Source organism: Prionailurus bengalensis, chromosome A1 (genome assembly GCF_016509475.1).
Source record: "Prionailurus bengalensis isolate Pbe53 chromosome A1, Fcat_Pben_1.1_paternal_pri, whole genome shotgun sequence".
NCBI lineage: Eukaryota > Metazoa > Chordata > Mammalia > Carnivora > Felidae > Prionailurus > Prionailurus bengalensis.
The window spans coordinates 115,364,889-115,387,960 of NC_057343.1; the positions used below are offsets into that span (position 1 = coordinate 115,364,889).

The 23,072-nt window shown below is 48.9% G+C and overlaps 2 protein-coding genes across 3 annotated transcripts in view; both read left to right on the forward strand.

Moving 5' to 3' along the window:
* Positions 1–6,724, forward strand: part of KDM3B (lysine demethylase 3B) — a 69,078-nt gene extending 62,354 nt beyond the window's left edge. For both annotated transcript variants that reach the window (XM_043588963.1, XM_043588969.1), the window contains 4 exons: positions 970–1,109; positions 1,601–1,777; positions 2,270–2,404; positions 5,295–6,724. In XM_043588963.1, coding sequence (XP_043444898.1) covers positions 970–1,109; positions 1,601–1,777; positions 2,270–2,404; positions 5,295–5,375 — 533 coding nt within the window. In that variant the 3' untranslated portion in view covers positions 5,376–6,724. The remainder of the gene's footprint in view (positions 1–969; positions 1,110–1,600; positions 1,778–2,269; positions 2,405–5,294) is intronic.
* Positions 6,725–8,461: 1,737 nt separating this feature from the next.
* REEP2 (receptor accessory protein 2) lies at positions 8,462–15,103 on the forward strand. Its single transcript, XM_043588980.1, is given in 9 exon segments — positions 8,462–8,646; positions 10,502–10,556; positions 10,558–10,575; positions 10,859–10,935; positions 12,590–12,710; positions 12,947–13,060; positions 13,409–13,556; positions 13,664–13,794; positions 13,881–15,103. Coding segments are annotated over 9 exon segments (765 nt in total). The 5' UTR covers positions 8,462–8,614; the 3' UTR covers positions 13,950–15,103.
* The last annotated feature ends 7,969 nt before the right edge of the window (positions 15,104–23,072 follow it).

Genomic DNA, 23,072 nt, shown 5'->3' on the forward strand with positions numbered 1-23,072 from the left:
ACTATTTCTATATACCCTCTACTTCAGGATGGTGAGGCTCAACGTCAGGAGTAGAATTGGGTGTCTTTCTCCTCAGAGCCTATGCATAGTAGGTGCCCAGTAGATGTTGCTAAGTGAAAGGAGGTTTTAGGAAAGAAGAGTGGTACTTGTGTATCTCTGACCACAGTCATTCTCTTTCTGGGAATGCTCCGTTTTCCACTGAGTATAGAGCATCAGAAATAGGAGCAAAGAAGGAAGGGCAGTCTGGCTCACTTGCCATCAGCCAGATCAGTTTATCACATGATAAAGCCAGCTTATTTGCGCAGAACGAAAGCATCAAAGTGATATTTTGCTGCATTTTTACTCCCTGCCATCTCAGTATAAAATTAATATGTGTTAATTATGGACATTTTATAAAATGTACAAAATGTTAAAGAAATACGTAATTCAAAATCTCACAGTTCAGGGATTATTGGTGTCATTATTTTGGATATTTGCTGCCACACATTTGCTTTTAATGCAATACACCTGCAGATCCTTCCGTTAGTTGTCCTTTAGAGGATTGTAATAGACAAGCATTAGAAGTCTACCCTCTTAACTTGCCAGAGAAGCTTTATGTTTCATGGCCATATATCCGTAGAACCCTAGAGTTTATAAAGAGGGCTTGAAAAAGTACATGGAGTCTGTCTACTTACAGCAGGAAATAACCTGCATTTTGAACATAAGATGTGGCTGAACAGTTTGAGCAAGAAATATGTTTTAAAAGACTACTCTCCCTCCAAAAAAATGCAGAGTGTCTATTAAGGAAGATTTAGGGTTGCTCTTACTGTGTGTAGAAAGCTTAGGCAAATATGAGTTTTGATTCTTTGATTCTACCTTACGTTGCTTCAGAGAGATGGAGAATAGTAGAGACTGAGCTTGTTTGAATTGAACATTTTGCTTTACTCAGAAGAAGTGAAATGACTGGAAAAGTAATTTTGCTCTTTTCAGAGGTACTCAAGACAATTGATGAGGGAGATGCTGATGAGGTGACAAAGCAGAGGATTCATGATGGAAAGGAGAAGCCTGGTGCTTTGTGGCACATCTATGCAGCCAAGGATGCAGAAAAGATCCGGGAATTGCTACGAAAGGTATGCCCCCACGTAGGCTATCCACTCACGGATGAAGGGTCTGGGGGTGATGAGACCACCTGTTTAGGTTTCTCGTGTGGGGTTTCTTGGCTTTTAAGACCTGTACTTTTGGGATGCCTGGGAGGCTCAGTTAAGTGTCTGACTTTGGCTCACGGTTTGTGAGTTCGAGTCCCGTGTCTGGCTCTGTGCTGACAGCTTGGAGCCTGGAGCCTGCTTTGGATTCTGTGTCTCCCTCTCTCTCTGTGCCTCCCCTGCTCATGCTCTGTCTCTCTCTGTCTCTCAAAAATAAATAAATGTTAAAAAAAAAAAAAATTAAAGACAGGTACTTTTTGTCCAAATGCCCTGAAGGCCTGAATCCACACCTGGAGGGTGTTGAATAGAATAAAGCAGAAGACTTTGGCCCCACTAGGGACATTGCTGCAGGAAGTTGGGTTTATGCTATAATTTTTATGCATTGATTTTTCCATCTTTGGGTTTGGTTATGGCTTCAGGTTGGAGAAGAGCAAGGCCAAGAGAATCCCCCTGATCATGACCCAATCCATGACCAAAGTTGGTACCTGGACCAGACCCTCCGTAAGCGACTCTATGAGGAGTATGGTGTGCAAGGCTGGGCCATCGTTCAGTTCCTGGGAGATGCTGTCTTCATACCTGCTGGAGCCCCACACCAGGTGGGTTCCACTGGATTCCATAGGCTTCCTTATTTCTGAGTTTCCTACTAATCTGGCAATAGATACATATAAATGGCTGCGTTAGGCTGACTGTTCTTAAACTGCAACTTCTTTTTTGCTCTTTAAGTTTCTTCAGTGTAATTCTCAATGCACGTTTGAAAATTTTTAAATAAGGGAGAAAGTGAAAGTCCCAACTCGGCTACTTGTGCCATGCCCCTTTTCCATCCCCTCACCCTGCTTTCTCCAGAAGTAGCTTGTGGTTAACAGTTTGGTATATATTTTTCCAGATCCTCTTCTGTGAGAATACTAACATTTTCATTTATAAATATATACTTGGAATTTTTCTGCCTTTGTTTTTATGACAATGGAATATCATAAGCATTTCTCAAGTTTGGGGGGTTTTGTCTTCTTTTTAAAACTATGTCATGGATATTTTCCATATATTGCTGAACATCTCAGGGCTCTTTTCCCTCTGAACTTTTCCTCTCCCAGGTGCACAATCTATACAGTTGCATAAAAGTAGCAGAAGACTTTGTATCTCCAGAACATGTAAAGCACTGTTTCCGCCTGACACAGGAATTCAGGCATCTCTCTAACACTCATACAAACCATGAGGATAAACTGCAGGTAAATAACTCCTCCTTCACCCCCACTCTCTCTCCTTATCTCCTGCTTGCCTACATACATAGGATGAGCATTCTGCTTTCTGAGGGTATTCTACGGGAGGTATTACTGGAGAGATGATCCTCTTCCACAGAGTATTTAATGAGTCCTCTTCCGATTTGCTTTTAGAGGATACACATCTTTTAACCTAGTCATTTCTGCTATCATCTTCTATTTCTCTGCCCCTGGGAGATAAAGTATTTCAGTGTTATTTCAGTGTTAATAACTGTAGACTGACTTTTCCCAGTTAGATGGTGAAAGCACTGTGGCAGAGTGTTCCAAGCATGTTTCCAAGAAGGGCATTTCCCCAGAGCTGCTTCTCACAGCATGTTTCTGTGCAGGCTCCATTCCTTAATGCCCTGCTAGGTACTGCAATCCATATCCCTAAGAATTGTTGGGTGCTTTAGTAGCATTAAAAAAAAAGAAGAAGAAGAAGGAAGCAAGATTTCCCAGGCAGGACTTCAGCAATCTGAATATAGTCTCCCAGCCTCCTGCAGGTAGATTCAGACATCTTCAACCCCGAGTCTCCTCATTTTTGCTGTTCCTTTTTAAAAATTAAGAACATTTCAGGCTGCCTGGGTGGCTCAGTCAGTTAAGCATCTAACTCTTGATTTTGACTCAGGTCTTGATCTCTGGGTTTGTGTTCCGAGCCCTGCCTCCAGCTCTGTGCTGACAGATCAGAGCCTACTTGGGATTCGGTCTCCCTCTCTCTCTGCCCCTCCTGCTTACACTCACTCTCTCTCTCTCTCAAAAATAAATAAACTTAAAAAATTTTTTTGAACGTTTCAACCTTAAAGTTCTTATTACAAAGTACAATCATATTGATAGATAACATTGATATTATAGATATAATGCAAATATGCAGACATATATATTTTCAGATCTCAGCTCCATTAGGTCTCTATTTATAATATGTCACCTCCAATACTCCCAATCCTCTGTCACTGCTCTATTTTTGTCTGTAGTATTTTTTATTGTCTAACATATTATGTATTTTTTCTGTTTGTTTGTATCCCTACTAGAATATAAGCTATTTAAGCTTCATGAAGGCAGGAATTTTACTCCTTTATTCACTGCTTTTCCCTAGCATGATATCTGATACATACTAGGTACTCAGTAAATATTTGTTGAATTAGGGGCGCCTGGGTGGCTCAGTCGGTTAGGCATCCGACTTGGGCTCAGGCCATATTCTCACGGTTTGTGAGTTTGAGCCCCATGTTGGGCTCTGTGCTGACAGCTCGGAGTCTGGAGCCTGCTTCAGATTCTGTGTCTCCCTCTCTGTCCCTGTCCCTCCCCTGCTCACGCTCTGTCTCTCAATAATAAATAAACATTAAAAAAATTAAATAAAAAAAATATTTGTTTAATTAATACAAAAATTATTTTTTTTAACGTTTATTCATTTTTGAGAGACGGAGAGACAGAGCACTAGTAAGGGAGAGGCAGAGAGAGAGGTTGACACAGAATCTTAAAGCAGGCTCCAGCCTCTGAGGTGTCAGCACAGACCCCGAGGCAGGGCCTGAACCCACAAACCATGAGATCATGACCTGAGCCGAAGTCGGAGGCCTAACTGATTGAGCCACCCAGGCGCCCCAATACAAAAGTTTTTAAATAAAAAATAGCAAAAGGGAGCTTATGTGCCCATCCTTCACCTTAAGAAATAAAGCATCCTATACATACTTATTATACAACATACACATATAGAACAACTACATTATTGAAGCTTCCATATACCCTTCCCCATTCTGTCTCTTTATTTCCCTCCCCAGAAATAATCACTATCTTGGTTTAAAACTGTCTTTAGCCTGTTCACTTTGTTTTAGTAACTCTAACTATTCCTTCCTGCTTCACGTGTAATATGTGTTCTTCTTAGACAAAATAGAAAATACATACAAGCACAAAGGGAGAAAATATCCAATAATCCTAACCACCCACTGTTGTTTTAGTGCATTCCTATTAGCTGTAGGACCTTGGGCAAGATTCTTAACCAGAGAACCTTGGTTTCCTCAGTTTCTCATCTATAAAAATGGGGATGATAATAATAGAACAGACCTCAGGGGCACCTGGGTGGCTCAGTTGGTTGAGCGTCCAACTTTGGCTCAGGTCATGATCTCATGGTTCATGAGCTCGAGCCCTGCGTCGGGCTCTGTGCTGACAGCTCAGAGCCTGGAGCCTGCTTCACATTCTATGTCTCCCTCTCTCTCTGCCCCATCCCCACTCATGCTCTGTCTCTCTCTGTCTTAAAAATAAATAAAACATTAAAAAAAAATTTTTTTTTAAATAATAGACCTAATAAGACTGTGGTAAGGATTAAGTGAAAGTCCACATAAAAAGCTTAGCAATAGGGCACCTGGGTGACTCAGTCATTTAAGCGTCGGACTTCAGCTCAGGTCATGATCATGTGGTCCATGAGTTCAAGCCCCATGTCGGGCTCTGTGCTGACAACTCAGAGCCTGGAGCCTGCTTCGGATTCTGTGTGTCCCTCTGTCTCTGCTCCTCTGCCGCTCACACTCTGTCTCTCTCTCTCTCTCTCTCTCTCTGAAAAATAAACAAACATTTAAAAAAATTAAGCAACAAAAACAAAAAACTTAGCAATAGTGCCCAGCATGTACTAAGTACATAGATGATGGTGATTATATAGCCTTTCAAATGATTTCATCATTCTTTTTTGAATATAGACCTTCTATCCTCTGTGATTTGTAAATCATCTATGGGATTGATTTGGGAAGTATGCAGTCCTCGTTGAAGGATTTCCTCACTCACTAGTAGGCTTTATAGGTTGTTTAAAATATATATCTTCATTTGAGAATATAATATGAGGCCACCATGAACTGACTGTGCCGATTGCTCTCTCCAGGTGAAGAACATCATTTATCACGCGGTGAAAGATGCCGTCGGCACCCTCAAGGCTCATGAATCCAAACTGGCAAGATCTTAGGCATGGAGAAATTGTTAACTCCCCTGTGAAGCAGGTCTTTCACTCACAACACATACAGGGAACGGCAGGGTTCTCTGCTGGAGCAGAGGCCCTTCACTGGGAGCCAGTGTGGTCAGTATTACAAACTCTCCAGCCACTCTTTTCTACGCTGCCTCAACACTGAAGGTTGACCCAGGAAAGTCACACTGTTCACACACACAGTTTCAGACTCCAAGCCAAGGGTGCCACATACCCATCCTGTGGTCTTTGGGACTCTGAATTGCCTGAACATTGCTGGGCTTTCCTGCACATTCTCGTGACTTGAGATTCATGGAAACCGGGAATGTGGGCACACCTTTCTTTTCTTTGTTCTCTCGTGCCTAGTTAAGTGGGAATGTGTTTGGAGGTAGGGGGAATCACATAACTGGTACAAGTAGGGGCTAATTGCTTAAACACACCTGGTGGAAGCCTGACAGTGTCTCTGCACGTGACCTCTGACACAGACCATCCCAGGAGACGGGGTGAAGCCATTCCCCACAATCTCTCTCGTGAACACTGGAGTCTTGCAGGACCCAGGGAGAACCCACTGCTTTTCCCAGGAGGCTCCAGGATTAGGAAACGTGTGTATTTAGTGAAAAATAGGTTTGTAGTGAAATAGTTACTATTTCATGAAAGTAGATATTTTTAGAATTTTTGAAATACCACAGTTGTTTTCCTGGATTATGAGGAAAGGCACATTACATTTAGTCTTCCTTTCGATAAAAATCTTTGAAGAATTATGATTTTTAGAAATCAACTGCCCATTATAGCACAAAATCAGCCAAAGCAGAATTGAAAAGAATTGGCTTTTTAGGATTCTTTTAGTTTCTTCCCTTCCCATCTCAGTCCTATCTTGAGGGAACAGCCATCTGAGAAAGAACTTTGTCATGTCTGAGCTGTGGTGTGTTTTACAGATACACACACTGGTGTCGCAGGAACCATTTTCACATATTACCAGCGTTCCCTTGGGACTCCTCTTACATTTCCGAATGCAAAGGAAAGTTTGATTTCCTACATGAGTCTGTTTGGTTTTTTGGGTTTTTTGTCCAAAAATGTTTTCAGCAAAACTTTCCAACTCTGTGGAGTTTTATTAAGAATTTATTTGAAAATGATGGAATTCATTAGCCCATAGATACATTGGAAAATGTATCTACTTTCCAGCTGTACTGTAGTGCCCTGCAGGCTTGTTTATATGTTCACAATTACCTTTTTTTTTTTTTTTAATAAAAGTCATTTACTGTAGAATACTTTTAATTTCACTTTCTGTATTTTAATTTTGTTGAAGGGCTGATTGGGATTTCCATGTTCTTATTAAAAATCTAACAAATCTGTTTGGAGTGGACTAAATTCTTCTGTGCCGGCGAGGTTGGAGGTGGCGAATGGTTCATTTTCTGACCTTCATTACATTGCTGCATCCGATTACCCTTTACTTCCTGAATTTGTGCCCATTTGAGAGCGGAAAGTGCCAGATCATTGTGGTTTGTGGGTTTGGGGGGTGAAGGGAAAAGAGTGGCAGAAAAGATGGGTTTTCCATTGTTGGTGCTATGTGAATGGAGTGGGAAAGATGAGGTCTTTAACCTTCCTAGAGCAGCTGGGGGTAAGCGCAGTGGGGGACAGCCTGAGCAAGGTTTTGGGTGATCAGTGATGAGGTTCCCCAAAGCAGGAGGCCCACCTGCCCACATATGAAACATGTGGCCCTAGGTCCACCTCAGAGTTGGTGGGAAAAGACCCAAATGGATTTTTTGTTAATAAATCAGCAATTAAAGTAGCTTGAGGAGTAAGGACAGACTACATTCCAATTAGAAAAGGCCTTTTGAAGAGGAAGTTGTAAAGAATAGCAAGAGGGGTCATCGGAGGCTGCTTCTCCAGACTCTGTTGGAAAACATCTTCCAAAGTGTTTGAGCCTGGAAATACAATTATCAGGGTGGAAATAGACCATTGTGTGGTTCAAGGATACCGAGTTTGAATAGGACCATAACTGAAATACAGAGCTCTGAACGTGTCCTTTCAGGCTGGATGGGCACGGGTCGAGGCTGTGGTCACCAGAAGACTCACACCTCCACTTAAAGAATGCAGAAGCTTTGAAATGGGACAGGAAAGGAAAGCAATGGGGAGAAAGGGGGTTGCAGAGGTTGGAGCTTTGTTGCTTTGGTGAAAATCAGGAGGCGGGCTAGCCTACATTCTGGATATAAATGTCTTCAGAATTAGGGCATACACTGCTGCCAGCATTTGCTGGTGGGGGTGGAACTGGAGGCCCTAGATCCATCTCCAACCCAGACGCCATGCCTCCCTACCCTTTGTTTAAAGAGGGTCTACCCCTGGGTATTCACCTTGAGAGCCTGGGCTCTGTTTCCCTGCAAAGCTTAGCAAGCGACAACGTAAAAAAGATCAGAGTGGGGGACGGGTCCTCCAACAGGATTGATTGGTAATGGCCAAGAAGGGGTGAGGTGGACAGGTGTAGCTATAGCTATACCTTTGACTTGAGAAGTTCTTGGGTGGGTGTCTACAGGGCCTGTAATGGAGGAAGACAGTTTGCTAGTCAGCAGTTAGGAGAAGTGGCCTGATTAAAGTAGACTTCATGGGTTCATACCTTAGCATGACTTAGTGGTTTTGTGACCTTGGCAAATTATTGAACTTCCCTAAGCTTCCCATTTCCTTATCTTCAAAATAAGGATAATTATGACCTCTGCCTTATGAAATGAGGATTCAGTGAAATAATGCATGTGAAGCTCTTAGCTCAGAGGCTGGCACAGTAAGCACTCAATAAGTACTAGCTAGCATTCCTGGGGGAATGTTTAAACCTTTCAGCCTGATGTGGGCAAGGCAGGAAGAGGGCTAGGACGTCAGGATGGAACCTGAAGGCCTGTAAGGACCTCAAGCCACGGCTTGGAATCCAAGGAAGATGAACAAGCGATTAGACGAAGGCAGGGCGGTGAGGGTCAAAGGCGCATGCCCGGTGATAGCAGGTGCAGGGGGGCGCGCCGCCGCCGCCGCCGCCACCGGCGGGCCTCCCCTTTAAGAGCCGCCGCCGCCCACGGCCCGCCGCTGCGGCAGGGACCTCCCCTTTAACCGCGGCTGCTCGGCACTTCGCGGCCCCCGCGGCGGCTGCTGCTGCGGCTGCTGCTGCTATTGCGGCTCCTGCTGCCGCCGCCGCTCGACCTCCGGCACCTGCATCCTCCGCTCGGGCCGGGTCCCCGCCCCGCGCCCCGCCCGGCCCCGCCATGGTGTCCTGGATCATCTCTCGCCTGGTGGTGTGAGTGCGGCGGTGGCGGGGCGCGGCCGGCAGGGAGGGGGATGGGGAATGGGAATTGGGGGCTGAGGGGTGTTGAAGCCTAGCATAGACCGTTCCGTGGCTTCATACAACAGGGTCCCCTAAAGGCACATCGTTCCTAGGGGTTCCCAGAGACAAGACATGGAAGAGTAATAGGACCAGGACCGGAGGGGGGAACATTAGAGGAGCATAGTAAGCCTGGCTTCCCACCCCTTTTATTTTTAATTTTCGGTGTTCCTTCATCCTAGGGCTGGGCAGGATGGCTTGATTTATGAAGGGGAGGCAGCATGTCCCCTCCCCCACCTAGCAGATCTGGGCTGAAGGAGCAACTCAGACCTGGGCCGTCATCTTCATGCGGGGAGAGGGCTAATGGAAGAGCGGGGAGCCAGACAGGGCCTCATCATTCCATTGCTTAGGGCCGTAGTTAGCAGCCTTGGCCTCCTCTCTCTTCCAGTATCAGGACACTAGAGATGAGGGCATAAGCTCTGAAGGCCCCCCAGGGAGGACATCTGGGTGTTGGGAAGCAGAGATGCTTGGAGGACAAAGTGTGGGAGGTAACCGGGAGGGGATATGTGTGCTCAGCCTGGATTTGTGAAAGCCACAGAGGGGAGGGCCTTAGGTGGCCTTCATTCCAGGCTGCCAGCTATACTGTGGAGCTCTGTCCCTGCTCCTCCCCCAGGCTCCAGGAGGGAAGCCTGCTCCCACACCCCACACTTCGTCCTTGAGGACTCCACCCCCGACCCCTTCTCCACAGGTCGGTTTCAAAGTATCTTGCCTGTTAGAGGCAGGTCCCTGGGAGAACAGGCAATACCCACACATGGTCAGGGGGCTGGGACCAGCAGGGGCTTTGCTTGGGCCTCAGCCAACCCCTACCCTGGCTCAGGACCCTGCCCCAGGACCCTGCCCCTCAGCCTCTACCGCGGGGGACTGACACCCCAAAATTCCCTCCCCCTGCCTTCTTCCCATTCAGTGCTGTTATGTGCTTGTATTCTGGCTCCCTGTCACTGGAGTCTCCCTCCTTCCTCTCCCCCACCCCACCCCAGAGGTTATCCACAGGTGTCATACCTCCCTGTGCCCTTCAGAGTGGCTGCTTCTCTCTTGCCTGGATGAGCTCCCTGGGGAGCATCAGTCTTCTCCTTCCCTCACCTGTGTCCTGTATATGGTCTCTCTAATGGGATCACTACCAGGTTGTACTCCAGCTAGGGCCTCGAGCCCAGGACCCTCCCCCGAGCTTGGTCCCAAGCGTACTTATGGGGGAATAAACCTTTTGCCCCTCTTAGAGCCTCCTGCCCCTGTGCCCTCTGTGCCCCAGGTCCCCAGAACCACAGAGGTGCCTCTGAATGCCACATAGAGTGCCCTGTTACGTGGTGTCTGGTTCCCCTACAGACCTGGCCCTAACCAGCCTGGCTCAGAACTAGAGGTAGAAGGTAAGGGCAGACAGGTGTGAATGAGCACAGTATCTGGAGAAGGGAGCCACCCTGTTGCAGTGACCAGACCCCCACTCCCCACAATACGGATAACGAGTGATCATGGGTGAAGATACCACATTGGACCCTCTGGCCTCTGGGTCTTTCTTTACCTAAAGGGCTGGAGAAAAACTGAAAAACAGAGAGAAGAGAGACATCACCTTCACTGGCTGGGGACCTCCAAGCTTGTCACCTGAGGCTTAATGGCTTTGACTGTAACCACTGGCCTGAGTTCATCAGTCCAGTTGATGTGGCACTCTGGAGTTCTGTCCTTCTCCCCTTACCTACCCAGGGACTGACTGATGGAGAGCTGGGAGGGAGAGGCCACTGCTCTTGGCCGAGGGGACCAGTAACCATGCCTGCCTCCCTAGGCTCATCTTTGGCACCTTGTACCCAGCCTATTCTTCCTACAAGGCCGTGAAGACAAAAAAACGTGAAGGAATATGTGAGTTTATGACCCTTTAATCTCCTACCCACCCCACGTGGCAAAGATAGGCCAGTAGATCACAATACAGACAGTACTGACTTTGTGCCAGTGCTTCAGCACTAATGAGACCTTACTTCAAGGAAGTTCCTTTGTGTTCCCTTTCTCCTGTGGTGTGATCCACAGGCAAAGTTGAGGTCCCGAGTGTCCCTTCCCCACAACACCTCCAGCATAGTTGGCAAGAGAGATGGGGTCCTGGGTGTTCCCTCAAGGCCCCAGCTAATACCGCTCTCTGTACCTTCAGGTGAAATGGATGATGTACTGGATCGTCTTTGCCTTCTTCACCACGGCTGAGACACTCACGGATATTGTGCTTTCCTGGTGAGGTCCAGCATCCCCACCCTGCATCTCAGGGTCCAGAGTTTAGACTCTCTACCCCCAGCAGCCCAACAGAAGATTGAGACCCAGGGTAGAGTCCTCCCACAGTTCCATGGGGTTCTGGATGTCCACTCTCTCCCCGTGCAGGCCTGGCTTAATCAGTAGAATAAGAGACCCAACCCCCACATTTCTACCTGATGATAGCCAAAGCACCACAATAGAATTCAGGAAACCTGCTTCTGCCAGACGTCCTGTATGACTTTGGGCAGGTTACAGCTTCCTAGGTCTCAGTTTCCTTATTTGTAAACTAGACATATGATTCAATCTTATAGACATTCAGTGCTAGTATTTCAAAGCACTATTAGACTATGTTGTGAACCCTTGAAGGACAGAGAATGTCTTAATCACCTATATGTATGTTCACAGCAGGAGCGCAAAAAATGTGTACTGAGTGAGCAGATGCCTCTTGGAAGAGAGGACTAACAAAGCACAGAACACTAAATCAAGAGAGAAGAGAGTTTTATGGAGAGGTAGAGAACAAAAGATGATTGCATTGGCTTGCAAGGGCCAATGACCTTTGAGAAAAATAGTTTTAGCAGAAGTTGAGTAGGGTTAGATTAGGAAAGAATAGTGGGTTAAAAATTGTGAGGACAGTGAGCATTAGATGCTTCTTTTTTTTTTTTTAAGTTTATTTATATTTATTTTTGAGAGAGAGAGAACCAGCAGGGGAGGGGGAGAGAGAGATGGGTCAGAGGATCTGAAGCAGGTGCTGTGCTGAGAACAGAGAGCCCAATGTGGGGCTCAAACTCACAAACTGCAAGGTCATGACCTGAACCAAAGTCAGACACTTAACTGACTGAGCCACCCAGGAGCCCCTAGCATAGATGCTTCTTGCCACAAACAAAGGAAAGTGCTTTGTGAGAATGTAGGAGACATGAAGGAGTCTGGCCTGAGGAGAAGGAGCCAGGGAATGGACAACAATCCTTAAAAGTAAGAGGCAGCAAAGAATGGGATCCAGAGCACAGCTGGAGAAGCTTCAGTCTTCCTTGTGGGAGGAAGGGCAGGAAGAGAAGGGGGTGAGGACCCAGGAGTGGACCTGGAGGTTAGGAAGCTCGCCTTTGTGTTGGCCCTGGGATAGACAAGCAGGAGTGTTCTATCAGAGTGAGAGGCCTGGGACTCCCAAGAGAAAAATGTGCAGAGAGCCACTGCAAGGGGAATTCTGCTGGAGGCACTTACCATCCCCCTTGGAATCTCAGCTATGCCTCCCATTTTCCTTGAGATTAGAAATGCCAAGGGGCACCTGGGTGGCTCAGTCAGTTAAGCATCTGACTGTTGATTTGGGCTCAGGTCATGATCTTGTGGTTCTTAAGTTCTAGCCTCTCATCAGACTCTGTACTGACAGCCTGGAGCCTGCTTGGGATCCTCTCTCTCTCTCTCTCTCTCTCTCTCTCTCTCTCGGTTTCTCTCAAAATAAATAAATAAACTTAAACAATTCAAAAAAAGAAGGAAAGAAAGAAGGAAATGCCCAGTCTCCTGAGCCACGTGGGAACCCCAGTGCACTAAGGGGTGGGGAACCAGGCAAGGTCTTGCCAGGGGATCAGCTCACCTCCTGACTCCCTATCCCAGGCTCTGCCACTTGCCTCTGTCCCACCCACAGGTTCCCCTTCTACTTTGAGCTCAAGATCGCCTTTGTGATATGGCTGCTGTCCCCTTATACCAAGGGCTCCAGCGTGCTCTACCGCAAGTTCGTGCACCCGACACTGTCCAACAAGGAGAAGGTTTGCCTCCACTCTCAGCTGACTTCCTAGCCTGCCCCAGGCCATGGCAGCCCAGTGTCTGCAGCCACGTCCATTCCTGGCTCTCCTTGTGGGCACCCAGAACCTGAAGTGATCTGGCAGGGCCCTGGCCTCCTGGAGCAGGCAGTGCCTTTGTCTGGGTGTGAACAGGGGCAGGGAATGGCCTAGCCAGCAGGGACCACCCCTCACCTCCTACTCCTTCCCCTCCCACCTCTCAGGAAATCGACGAGTACATCACACAGGCCCGAGACAAGAGCTATGAGACCATGATGAGAGTGGGCAAGAGAGGCCTGAACCTGGCTGCCAATGCTGCAGTCACCGCTGCTGCCAAGGTGAGATGGGGGCAGACCAGGCTCCCAGGGCCCCACCTTGCTCATTTCATCCCCCTGGCCAAGCCTCTTTGCATCTAACCTGTCCTTGGTGCTGTGATGGTTTGGGGCTTGTGCAACTCAGGGTTGTAGGCCTGGTTCTAACACCTTCCAGCCAAGTGACTTCAACTCTCTGAGCCAGTTTCCTCAACTGTCCAAAGGGAAATTATGGGCCTTTCAGTGCTGCCAAAGGACTGGGTGAGGACAGTGTGAGGAAAACACTGAGCTCAGTGGCTGCCCGTGCTCCATAGTGACCTCTATCTCCACCCCGCCCCTTCCTCCGGTTCTCCCGGTGCGTGGTGGTGACCCTAGGGCCAGGGGGTGCTATCAGAGAAGCTCCGAAGCTTCAGCATGCAGGACCTGACCCTGATCCGGGACGAGGATGCACTGCCCCTGCAGGGGCCTGACAGCCGTCTCCGACCCAACCCTGGCAGCCTCCTGGATACCATTGAGGACTTAGGTACAGGCAGGGCCCAGGACTGGGCAGAGGGAGGGGGGACCTCAAGGGCATGGAGGCCAGGTAGGAGAGCCACCAGACCTCTGTTCTCCTTTCTTCGCCCAAACCAGGAGATGACCCTGCCCTGAATTTAAGATCTAGCACAAACCAGGCAGATCCCCGGACAGAGACCTCTGAAGATGATATGGGAGACAAGGCCCCTAAGAGGGTCAAACCTGTCAAAAAAGTGCCCAAAGCTGAGGTGAGAGCCCAGGCCAGAGCAGGGGGAAATGGGGAGGGGGTGTGACCCCAGGCTGAACTCTCTAACTTCTTCTCTCCTTCCCGCAGCCACTGGCTTCCAAGACACTGAAGACCCGGCCCAAGAAGAAGACCTCTGGTGGGGGTGACTTGGCTTGAGGTTCTGACCCCCCGGAGGCTGCACACTGTGCCAGTAACCCACACGCCTCCGGCCCCAGGGCCCCTCAGATGGCTGTTTCTGCTGCCTGCCCAGTGACCACTCCTCTGGAGCTTGGAAAAGAGGAGGGAGGCCCTGCTATGGGGGTGGAGGGTAGAGGCTGGAGGAGTTACTGAAGACTGAGCCCCCCCAAGGAGGCGGGGGCTCCTTAGAGCCCAAACTGCTATTCTCCCTGCTCCAGTCCTGCTCCCACCCACCCAGTGCCTTGCTGAAGACCATGGCCATCCCCTTTTCTGAGGTCCTAATATGCCCCCACTGCTCTCTCCGGGCTGGGGGAGCAGTCACAGCCCAGACTGACCGGAGATGGGCCTGAAGGCACCTGGGAGACGGAGGGAGAGGGGAAGGCTTCAGAGAACTTGTGGCACAGGCCACAGATGTGAATGGAGGACAGGGGCTTAGCATGTGCTTAAATGACCAGGATGATGAGGCCAGAGCTGCAGCTGGGGGCATTGGATAGGGCTGTGTGCTACATGTCCCCACTAAAAAGAAGTGGGGTCCTAGGGGTGTGTGTGTGTGTGTGTGTGTGTGTGTGTGTGTATCTTTCTAGGTCTAGGGCTGGGGAGATTTTGAGTAAAGGACTTTCCTGCCAGCAGTGACCACCCCCCACCCTAAGCCCCACAGCTAGCTGGCCCTTCCCTGCTTTCAGCCCTCCCTCCTAATCTCAGAGCCTCAGAGGACCTCAGCCCAAGAGAGGATGAGGCTCTGAAGGCCTCTTATCTCCTCCTCTGCCCTTGATACCCTTTTGCTTCCTCCCATTCCTGCCCTGCCCCTGGGCTGGGCTCCTCTACCCCTCAGGGCCCATTGTAGAGGGCTCTGCTGAGCCAGCTCCTTTCCTCCTCACCTGGGGGCCCATCTTCCTTTTCTCCAGACTCCTTTTCCTGTGCCAAGCAAACTGAGCCCATGTAAGCAGGCAGACCCTTATTAGCCCAGCCTTTGCCCCACACTCTACCCCAGCTTCTGCCGTGGCTTCAGGAGGAATGTGTGAAGAAGAAAAGAAATATTGGAGCCAAAGTGCTTCCAATTCTATGAAAAGAGGGTGCCCATTGGACCTTTGGCACTGGATGAGCCAATAAACCAAATTCTGGCACCTCATGTATTTCAGCCTCTGTACTTTGTTCTTGTTCCTCCAGTCCCCAGGTGGGAAGGACCTCAAGTAAAAAACAGGGCTCAGCTATAGGAGGAAGGGGGGAAGAGGTCAGAATGTGAGACCCAAGAGCTCTGATCTCCAAGATAAGAGATAGGTTTGAGCTGGTCCATCTGGGAAAATGGTTTGGAGGTTCAAGATACAGCCAGAGGAGTAGAAGGGACCATGACTTACGAAGGCCTAGGGGTCTCCAACTGTCAAGGTTGTCTTGTCCCTTGGAATTCTGCCCAGAGACCTCCATCCCCAGTGGACCTCCTGGTACCTTATGGAAAGTGTCAGTATAAGCTCTGAGGACAAAGACCCCCATGAGTGTCCCAGGGAAGAGGGAATAGGATTTGGGGGTTGCTGGGCAGGGAACTGGTTGGCCATGCTGCTTAGAAAGGCTTAAGAATGTTGGAGGAGGGCTGAGAGGGAGAGACTCTGAAAGGAGGAGACAGGCTGAGGGAAGAGGTAGAGATGGGGAACCAGCCTCACAGTGCATGTCTGAGCCTGGGGACAGAGAAGGATGACAGGACACCAAGGACTGGGGACAAAGAGATAGTCCCTGTGGCCCCAGGAGGAAAGGCTTGAGCCCTGGGCTGCTTGGGTAGGTTGGAGGAGACAAGGAAGGAGGCTGCAGGGCATGGGGTCTGAGTCCTTGGGAGGTAGAAGACCACCAGTGGCCAAGGGGAACAACTGGCTGGGGATGAGCCCTGCAAGGCGGTGCCCAAGAGAATGGAAAGGATGGCAGAGGAGCAGAGGCAGCATGGGAAGAGAAAAACAAAGGGAAAGAGTGGAGAGGGAGGGGGGAGAGAGCAAGGCAGGGAGGAGGAAGGGAGAAGGAAGGGAGAAACAGTAGTGCAGCTTTGTAGAAGGAAAATGAAGGAAGCAGAGCATGGGGTGTGGCATAGGGTGTGTGGGGACCTAGCCCCAGGCTCTGGACCCCACAGTTGGGAAAATGCCCCTACAGCAGACTTCCCTCTCCCTTCCCTGGCATCACAGAGGTATGTCCTCTCCAGCCTCACACTCAGGCCAAAGTGGCCAAGAACTTCCTGAACTGAGGTCACAGTGGAGGTGGAGTGTGAAATGCCCTTTTCATCTTCTCTGGAATCCTCCAGTCAACAGCCCTCTGAAGGTCATTCTTTTCACCACTGGCCTCTGAGCAAATTGGTCCCTTCCTCTAGAAAGGAGAGGATGCGTCAGGATAGGATTCAGGGAGAGACTCCTTTGTTCTAGAAAGATCTCGAGAGAGTAAGATGCTGCAGTCTCATGCTAGCAGCTACCATATGGCCAGAAAACCAGGTTAGGCCCTCCCTAACCTAAATCCCATTTGCTGCATAACACACAAATATGAACGCGTGTGCATGGATGCACACAGATACGTGCTTGTACCCACAGTGACCACTTGCTAAGAAGGTCACTGCCAGATTCCCCACTGCCAGGCTCTCCATGCACATCTGGGTTTCTCTGTGTCAACAGGAACATGCTCAGATTTCCAAGCTCCTTGGTCCGTTGCCATGGAAACAGTCTCCTAGAACTCGGCACAGGGCCTGGCCCCTGTGGTGCAGGGGAGGAGAGGAAAGATGGAGGGTGACAAGAAGATGGAGGGATCAGCTTCTTGGAGGGGCAGGCAGGACACATTTGGGTCTAGGTGACATCTTGCCATCTCATTCCTTAGGACCACCCTCTCTCTCCCCTCCTCCTCAGTAGACCTCTAGGCCAGGGGAGTGGGGAAGAGATGTCACAAGAGAGGTGTATGGTTAAAACTATGTGGAGAATTCTTGTTCACTCCCTGGGTCCCCAGTGAGCATTGAGAGATACTAGCTTTTGAGTGGGAGCTAAGGTCTAGCCCTCTGTCCCACCGTGCTGGGGGACACTGGACAGCCCTCCAGGCCTGAGGTCCCTGGATAGAATGTCCTCATGGCTGGAGCTGCTTCAGCTGGCTCCCCTTCTCTTTCTTGTGTGTGTCCCACACCCAAAGAACCTGGTTAAAATGGGATTTCCAGGCTGTGACGTCAGAGGAAAGCCAGCAGCTCCAGACTGTGCCAGTTCTTCCTTGATCAACAGAGCTGAGCCCAGTCTTGCTCAGCCTGGAGGAAAGGGGGTTGGCAGAGGAGGGAGTGGATCCAAGGGCTCTAGGCCATGGATACCATATCAGTGGCATCCATGATAATAGGGAGAGACTGTAATAGGAAGAGGCAGGCCGAAGCCACTGCTGGCTTCCCCACTGCCTTAAATTTAAGCCATTTCGTGATCATTTCCCTCCCAAATTCCTCTAGTTTTTCCCTCTCTGAGCTGAAATAGGCCTGTCTTGTGGAGGAGGGCACTTTAAGTATTAGAGCCATTTGGGTTCTGCCTGACAACTTGTCCCATATCTGGGCTGGAGGCAGGGATGGGTAGGAGGGATACCAGCAAGGAGGGGGGAAAAAGCCCACTAGGTGGCGCAGCTCACTCCCAGTGTGGGATTCCCAGCCCCTGAAGGGGAGAATCTTTTCCTGCTGTCAGTCAGCCTTATGGTCTGGTGAGCAGGGTGTCTCATGCCCCACTCGCTGGAGTTGCAGGTTCATGAAGAAAACATTCTTGCAGGTGCATGGAACAACTATGGATTTTCAAGCAATTACTTCCTAAGCCCAGATTGTGTACCACCCCCTGCACACTCCCCAGGAGAACATCAGGCCCAAAGGGCAGGTACTCCCTTTTGGTGAGAATCAGGCACTGTCCTGGAAGCAGGGAAGTTGCCAAGCTGACTCTGGGAGGGTCCTGAAGCCCAAGGGACCCAACATGAGTTTCTGAAATGACATCAACGAGGCCACTGGAGCTAATTTCAAGGTCAGGTGAGGAGAGGAACCCAACAGGTGGCAAGGGGTGGGGAACCTGGGAGAGGCAGGCTAGGCCCAGAGGGATGGCAGCTCACCTGGCTGCAGGACTCTTCTGGATATGATTTCTCTGATGGCCATAGTGACAGTCCCAGGCCAGGCCCAAGTGTTTGTGTTTCCTGTCCCTTCCCTTATTTTATCTGATGCACTATGAGATTTAAAAAGGAGAAAAAAAGACCCTAATTTCCAAATTCTGGAATCCCAAGGTACTTCTACAAGAGCCAAGGTTGGGCCTCCTTAGCAACCTACCTTTCCCTGACCTCCTTCCCAAACTGACCCCACCAGCCCTGCATCCCTAATGAATTACCCTCTCCTTTTGTCCCAGCCAGATGAGTGATCAATAAATAATGCTGCCTGAAATATTGATGGTGAGTTTTACACTAGCATCCCTTTGCTGTGCCTGTCATTGGGGAATTTGAGAGCTGACAGAGAAATGCATGGCCACCAGAGAGCTCTTTTCTATCTCTGCCAAGAGAGGGTCTTTCTTTGCCAAGATTTCAACCTGTTCCCATCTCAGCCAGAATCATGACTCATTCCCATCAAGTAAGATGAGGACTCAGCCAGCAACCTCCAAGCTGGGAAGAGTCAGGTAAGTTAAACAAAGCAGAGACCCTTCCTGATACTTTTGTCTCAAGACAAAGAGATCCCATTTCCTCTGTTCCATGTCCATCTTGGACCTTCCAGGTCCAGCTCTCTGAGCAGGATCTCAGAAGGAGAACTGCAGGTTCCCCGTCCCCCAGGTTGACCGTTTAAAGCATGAACAGAAGGACTCACATGCTCCCAGACTTCTCTGGCCCAAGTCACTGTCATCTAGTTTTGTTCTCCCTGGAAGAAGGGTAGGGGAGAGGAGGAGCAGGTAGAAACTCTTGAGCCCTGTTGAGCCTGACTCACCCAATGCCAGGGCCCTCCTTGGCAGAAGCTAGGCACACTCAGATCTTTGCATGCATAATGCCTTCGGCCTAGGCACTCTAGTTCTGCTCCACTTGGTCAGCTCCTGCATGCACTTCAAGTCTCAGTTTAGAAGTGACGTCCCTGCCCCATCCCATCCCGGTCCCTGTGGCATTCTGCTCTTCCTCCCCAACACCTCCCCCTGTTTGGTCATTGCCTGTTTCCCCACCAGACTGAAAGCCAGGGCATAGGCAGTGAGTGGGTCTACCTGGTGCACCACGGTTTCCCCAGCATCTAGCAGGGGTCCTGGCACACAACAAGCACTCAGCACATTTTTGCGGAATGTTCTAATGATGTCCTGTAGTGCTTTTCCACTCCTGAAAAAAACATCAACCTTCAAACTTCACCATCTCTCTTGGCTGAGCTGTTTGCCTGCACCGGAGGATGGGTGTCTGCACTAAACAGCAGCAGCCCAGATCAGCCTCCCTTGCTCTCACTTCTCCTGCATGTGTTCATGCTCATTTGCTCTCCTTTCTCTCTCACACACACAGATGGGAGTCAGCTTTCCAGCCACATTCAGTTCTCACTTTAATTCAAAAGCTAAATTGGGAAGAAGAGCAGCTTCACACTCCTAATTTAGCCTGGGAGAGAAAAAGGGAGACAGCCTGGATTTGCCAGGGAAAGGAGAAAGTTGGGTGTGGGGTGGGGAATGGTGGCAAACATACCCATAGCCTAAGGGAAGACAATGAAACTCTTACCACCCAGCTCCTAAAAATAAACCATCTACAGCTATGACCCCAGAGTGACCCTTATTAAGCCTCTTTCCCATACAAGTGCAGCCATTCCGGGCATTCCCCCAGTCTAGGGGTAGGATTAAGGGAGGCAGAGGAGATTGTGGTTATTAAAACTATGAAAAGAGGGAGATGCTGCTGCTTTGGTCACTGGTAGTACAAAATCAGGAAGTCCTTCTTAAATCTAACTTTAGTCCCTCTTTTGATAGCTGAAGTGGATGATGAATAAAAACAGTCTGCAGGTACTTGCCCACTAATATTCATAGCAGTGTTATTCACGAGAGTGAAAAGGTGGGAACAGTGGCGCCTGGCTGTCTCAGGCGGTTAAGCATCCAGCTCTTCATTTCAGCTCAGGTTATGATCTCATGGGTCATGAGTTTGAGCCCCGCGTTGGGCTCCATGCTGGCAGTTTGGAGCCTGTTTGGTATTCTTTCTCTCTCTCCTTCTCTCTCTGCCCCTCCTGTGCTCATGAAAAACAAATAAATAAACTTAAAACAAAACAAAACAAAAGGTGGAAATGGTCTAAATGTGGTATATACATTGTGGTATATACATACAATGGAATATTATTCAGCCTTAGGAAGGAATGAAGTTATGACACATGCTGCAACATGGACAAAGCTCAAAAACATTATGCAAAGTGAGATAAGGCAGTCAAAAAAGGGCAAATATTATGATTCCACTTACATGTAGTACCTAGAATAGACAAATTCATCGAGACAGAAACTATAATAGAGGTTACTAGGCAGTGGTGTGAGGGAGCAGGATGAGTACAGAGTTTCTCTTCAGGAAGATGAAAAAGTTCTGGAGATGGATGAAAGTGATGGTTGCACAACATTGTGAGTGTACTTAATGTCAGTGAATTGTACACTTAAAAAAAATGGTTAAACTGGTGGGATGCCTAGCTGGCTTGGTTGGCCGAGCCTGCGCCTCTTTATCTCCAAGTCCTGAGTTCAAGCCCCACGTTGGGCATAGAGTTTACTTTTTCAAAAAAAATGATTAAAATGGTAAATATTATGGTATGTATATTTTATAAATGTCTTTATTTTATTTTATTTTATTTTATTTTATTTTATTTTGAGAGAGAGAGAGCACAAGCAGGGGAGGGGCAGAGAGAGAGAGGGAGAAAGAGAATCCCAAGCAGGCTCTGAGCTGTCAGCATAAAGCCTGATGACACAGGGCTTGATCCCACGAACCATGAGATCATGACCTGCGCTGAAAACTCAGGTCAGACTTAAGAGTCAGACACTTAACTGACTGAGCCACTCAAGTACCCCTATGGCGTATATATTTTACCGCAATACATTTTTTAAGAAGGCACTGAGTCCAATGTTGGCTTGAAGACTGTCACCCTGCCATGATGACTCTCTCTGAGGCATGACCAGAGGGAAACTGAGTCCTAGAAGTTCAAAAGACTCCTCCCCTTACTCACAGGAACAGAAATGCTGCTTCTGCCTGGAGTACAGAGAAGAACCCTCTGGGGCATTCCTGAGGATAGGAGCTAACTCTGCCTACCTCTTATCTCTTCTTATCAGTATGATAATCTGGAGGGAAGTTCTTCTTCCTGGTTCTGGATTCCAGCATCCTCTTCAGTCATTTCTTTTGACTTTGCCCTAAACAGGGTTCTTATATGGGTGTAGTAGATAAGGGGATGGTTAGAGAAGGGAAAAAGAGAAGACCCTTCCATCCAGCCTCTCCCACTTCCCTGTGGCCACTGTACCAAGGAAAAGGGATGCATGCACCTTTGGGCTGAGCTGCCTGTCAGTAAATTTGGGTGTCAAATTTTCTTGCTCTCTGCGTCTGACTGGGTGGCACCTGAAGGGAGTGTGTGATAGCTGGTACTGATGCATCCAGACCTCACCCTCTCTCCTAGATGACTACATGATTTCCTGCCTGGTCTCCCCACCAGCACTCCCCACCCAGCCTCCTGCAGAATGGCTAGTTGGCTCCCCAACTGCCTGGGAAGCACTTCGGTGGGTAGGAGATGATTAGGGGTTCCACAGTCACTAAGCTTCCCCTATGATAGCACATTTCACACTGTTGTGATTGCCTGTTTATCTGTCTGTCTCCCACACCCAGACTACAAACTGCAAAAGAGGAGTCACCTTTTTACTTCTTTTTGTATCTTTAATACCTAGAGGAGCAGATGTTTGATAAGTAACTGTTGAAATGGTCTGTTCACATGTCTGTCTGCCCTACTCGACTTGACTCAAGAATCCCTAGAGGGTGGGGGTGCCTGGGTGGCTCAGTTGGTTAAGCATCCAACTTTGATTCAGGTCGTGATCTCAAGGTCTGAGTTCAAGCCCCATGTCATACTCTGCGCCGACAGCTCAGAGGCTGGAGCCTGCTTCAGATTCTGTGTCTCCCTCTCTCTCTCTGCCCCTCCCCTGCTCATTCTCTCTCTCTCTCTCTCTCTCTCTCTCTCTCTCAAAAATAATAAATAAACGTTAAAATGTTTAAAATAAATAAATAAATACAAATAAAGAATCCCTAGGGGTGAAAGCTTTGTCCAGTTCATTCTGGAACCCCAGAGAATATGTTGTTCTTGGTATGACTTTGGTTTCAGCCAGAGGTTCTGAAGCCAGACTATCTGGATTGGAATCCTGGCTCCCCCATTGCTCAGCTTTCTGACCTTAATCAAGTCACCTGCCCTCTCTGAGCCCCCTTCCTCATCAATGACATGGGGGTGAGAATAGTACTTACTTCATGAGGTATTGTGAATACAAATGTCTGTCAAATGTTTAGCATAGAGCCTGTCACATTGTAAATGTGTCTTATGGGTGAGGTGGGGGTAGAGAATGCATCTAGATGTTAAGAAGAATAAAAAAAAAAACAAGCACCCACAGCTCATGGCTGCATCCTGGTATTTTGGGGTAGGGGTGAGGCCAGTGCCACTGTGACACAACCCCAGGGGCTGCCTGTCCCCTACTTCCCTCCCCCTCCCACCAGGTCTACAGAGTCCAAGCTCACCCACCATGAAGCTGAGCACCCCCGGCGCTGGGCTGGGCGGCGGTGAGGGGCCAGAAATAACCGCCGTTGCTATTCCTGCTTTTCTAGGCTGGATGGGAACGCTGCCTCTCTTCTAAAGGCTGCTCCAGACTTCCTGCACATCAGTGGGCTCTTATGTAACGCTCCCCTCCCTCTGCCTGCCCAACACGCTTCCAGAGATTTCTGCAGCCAGCTTTGCTGCACACTCAGCTGAGGGGTGGGGAGAGCAAAGAATCCACCACAGGCCAAATTGTCCTGTAAGTCCAGGGTCTTGACAGCCCCAGACCTGGGAGAGGATCCACACAGCGCAGGGCAGAGAGACTGATGTCCAAGGACAGCAGCCTCTTTCTGCATCTGCAGGTTACTCTGAGGCAGAAAGGACCAGGAGAGCCCTATCTG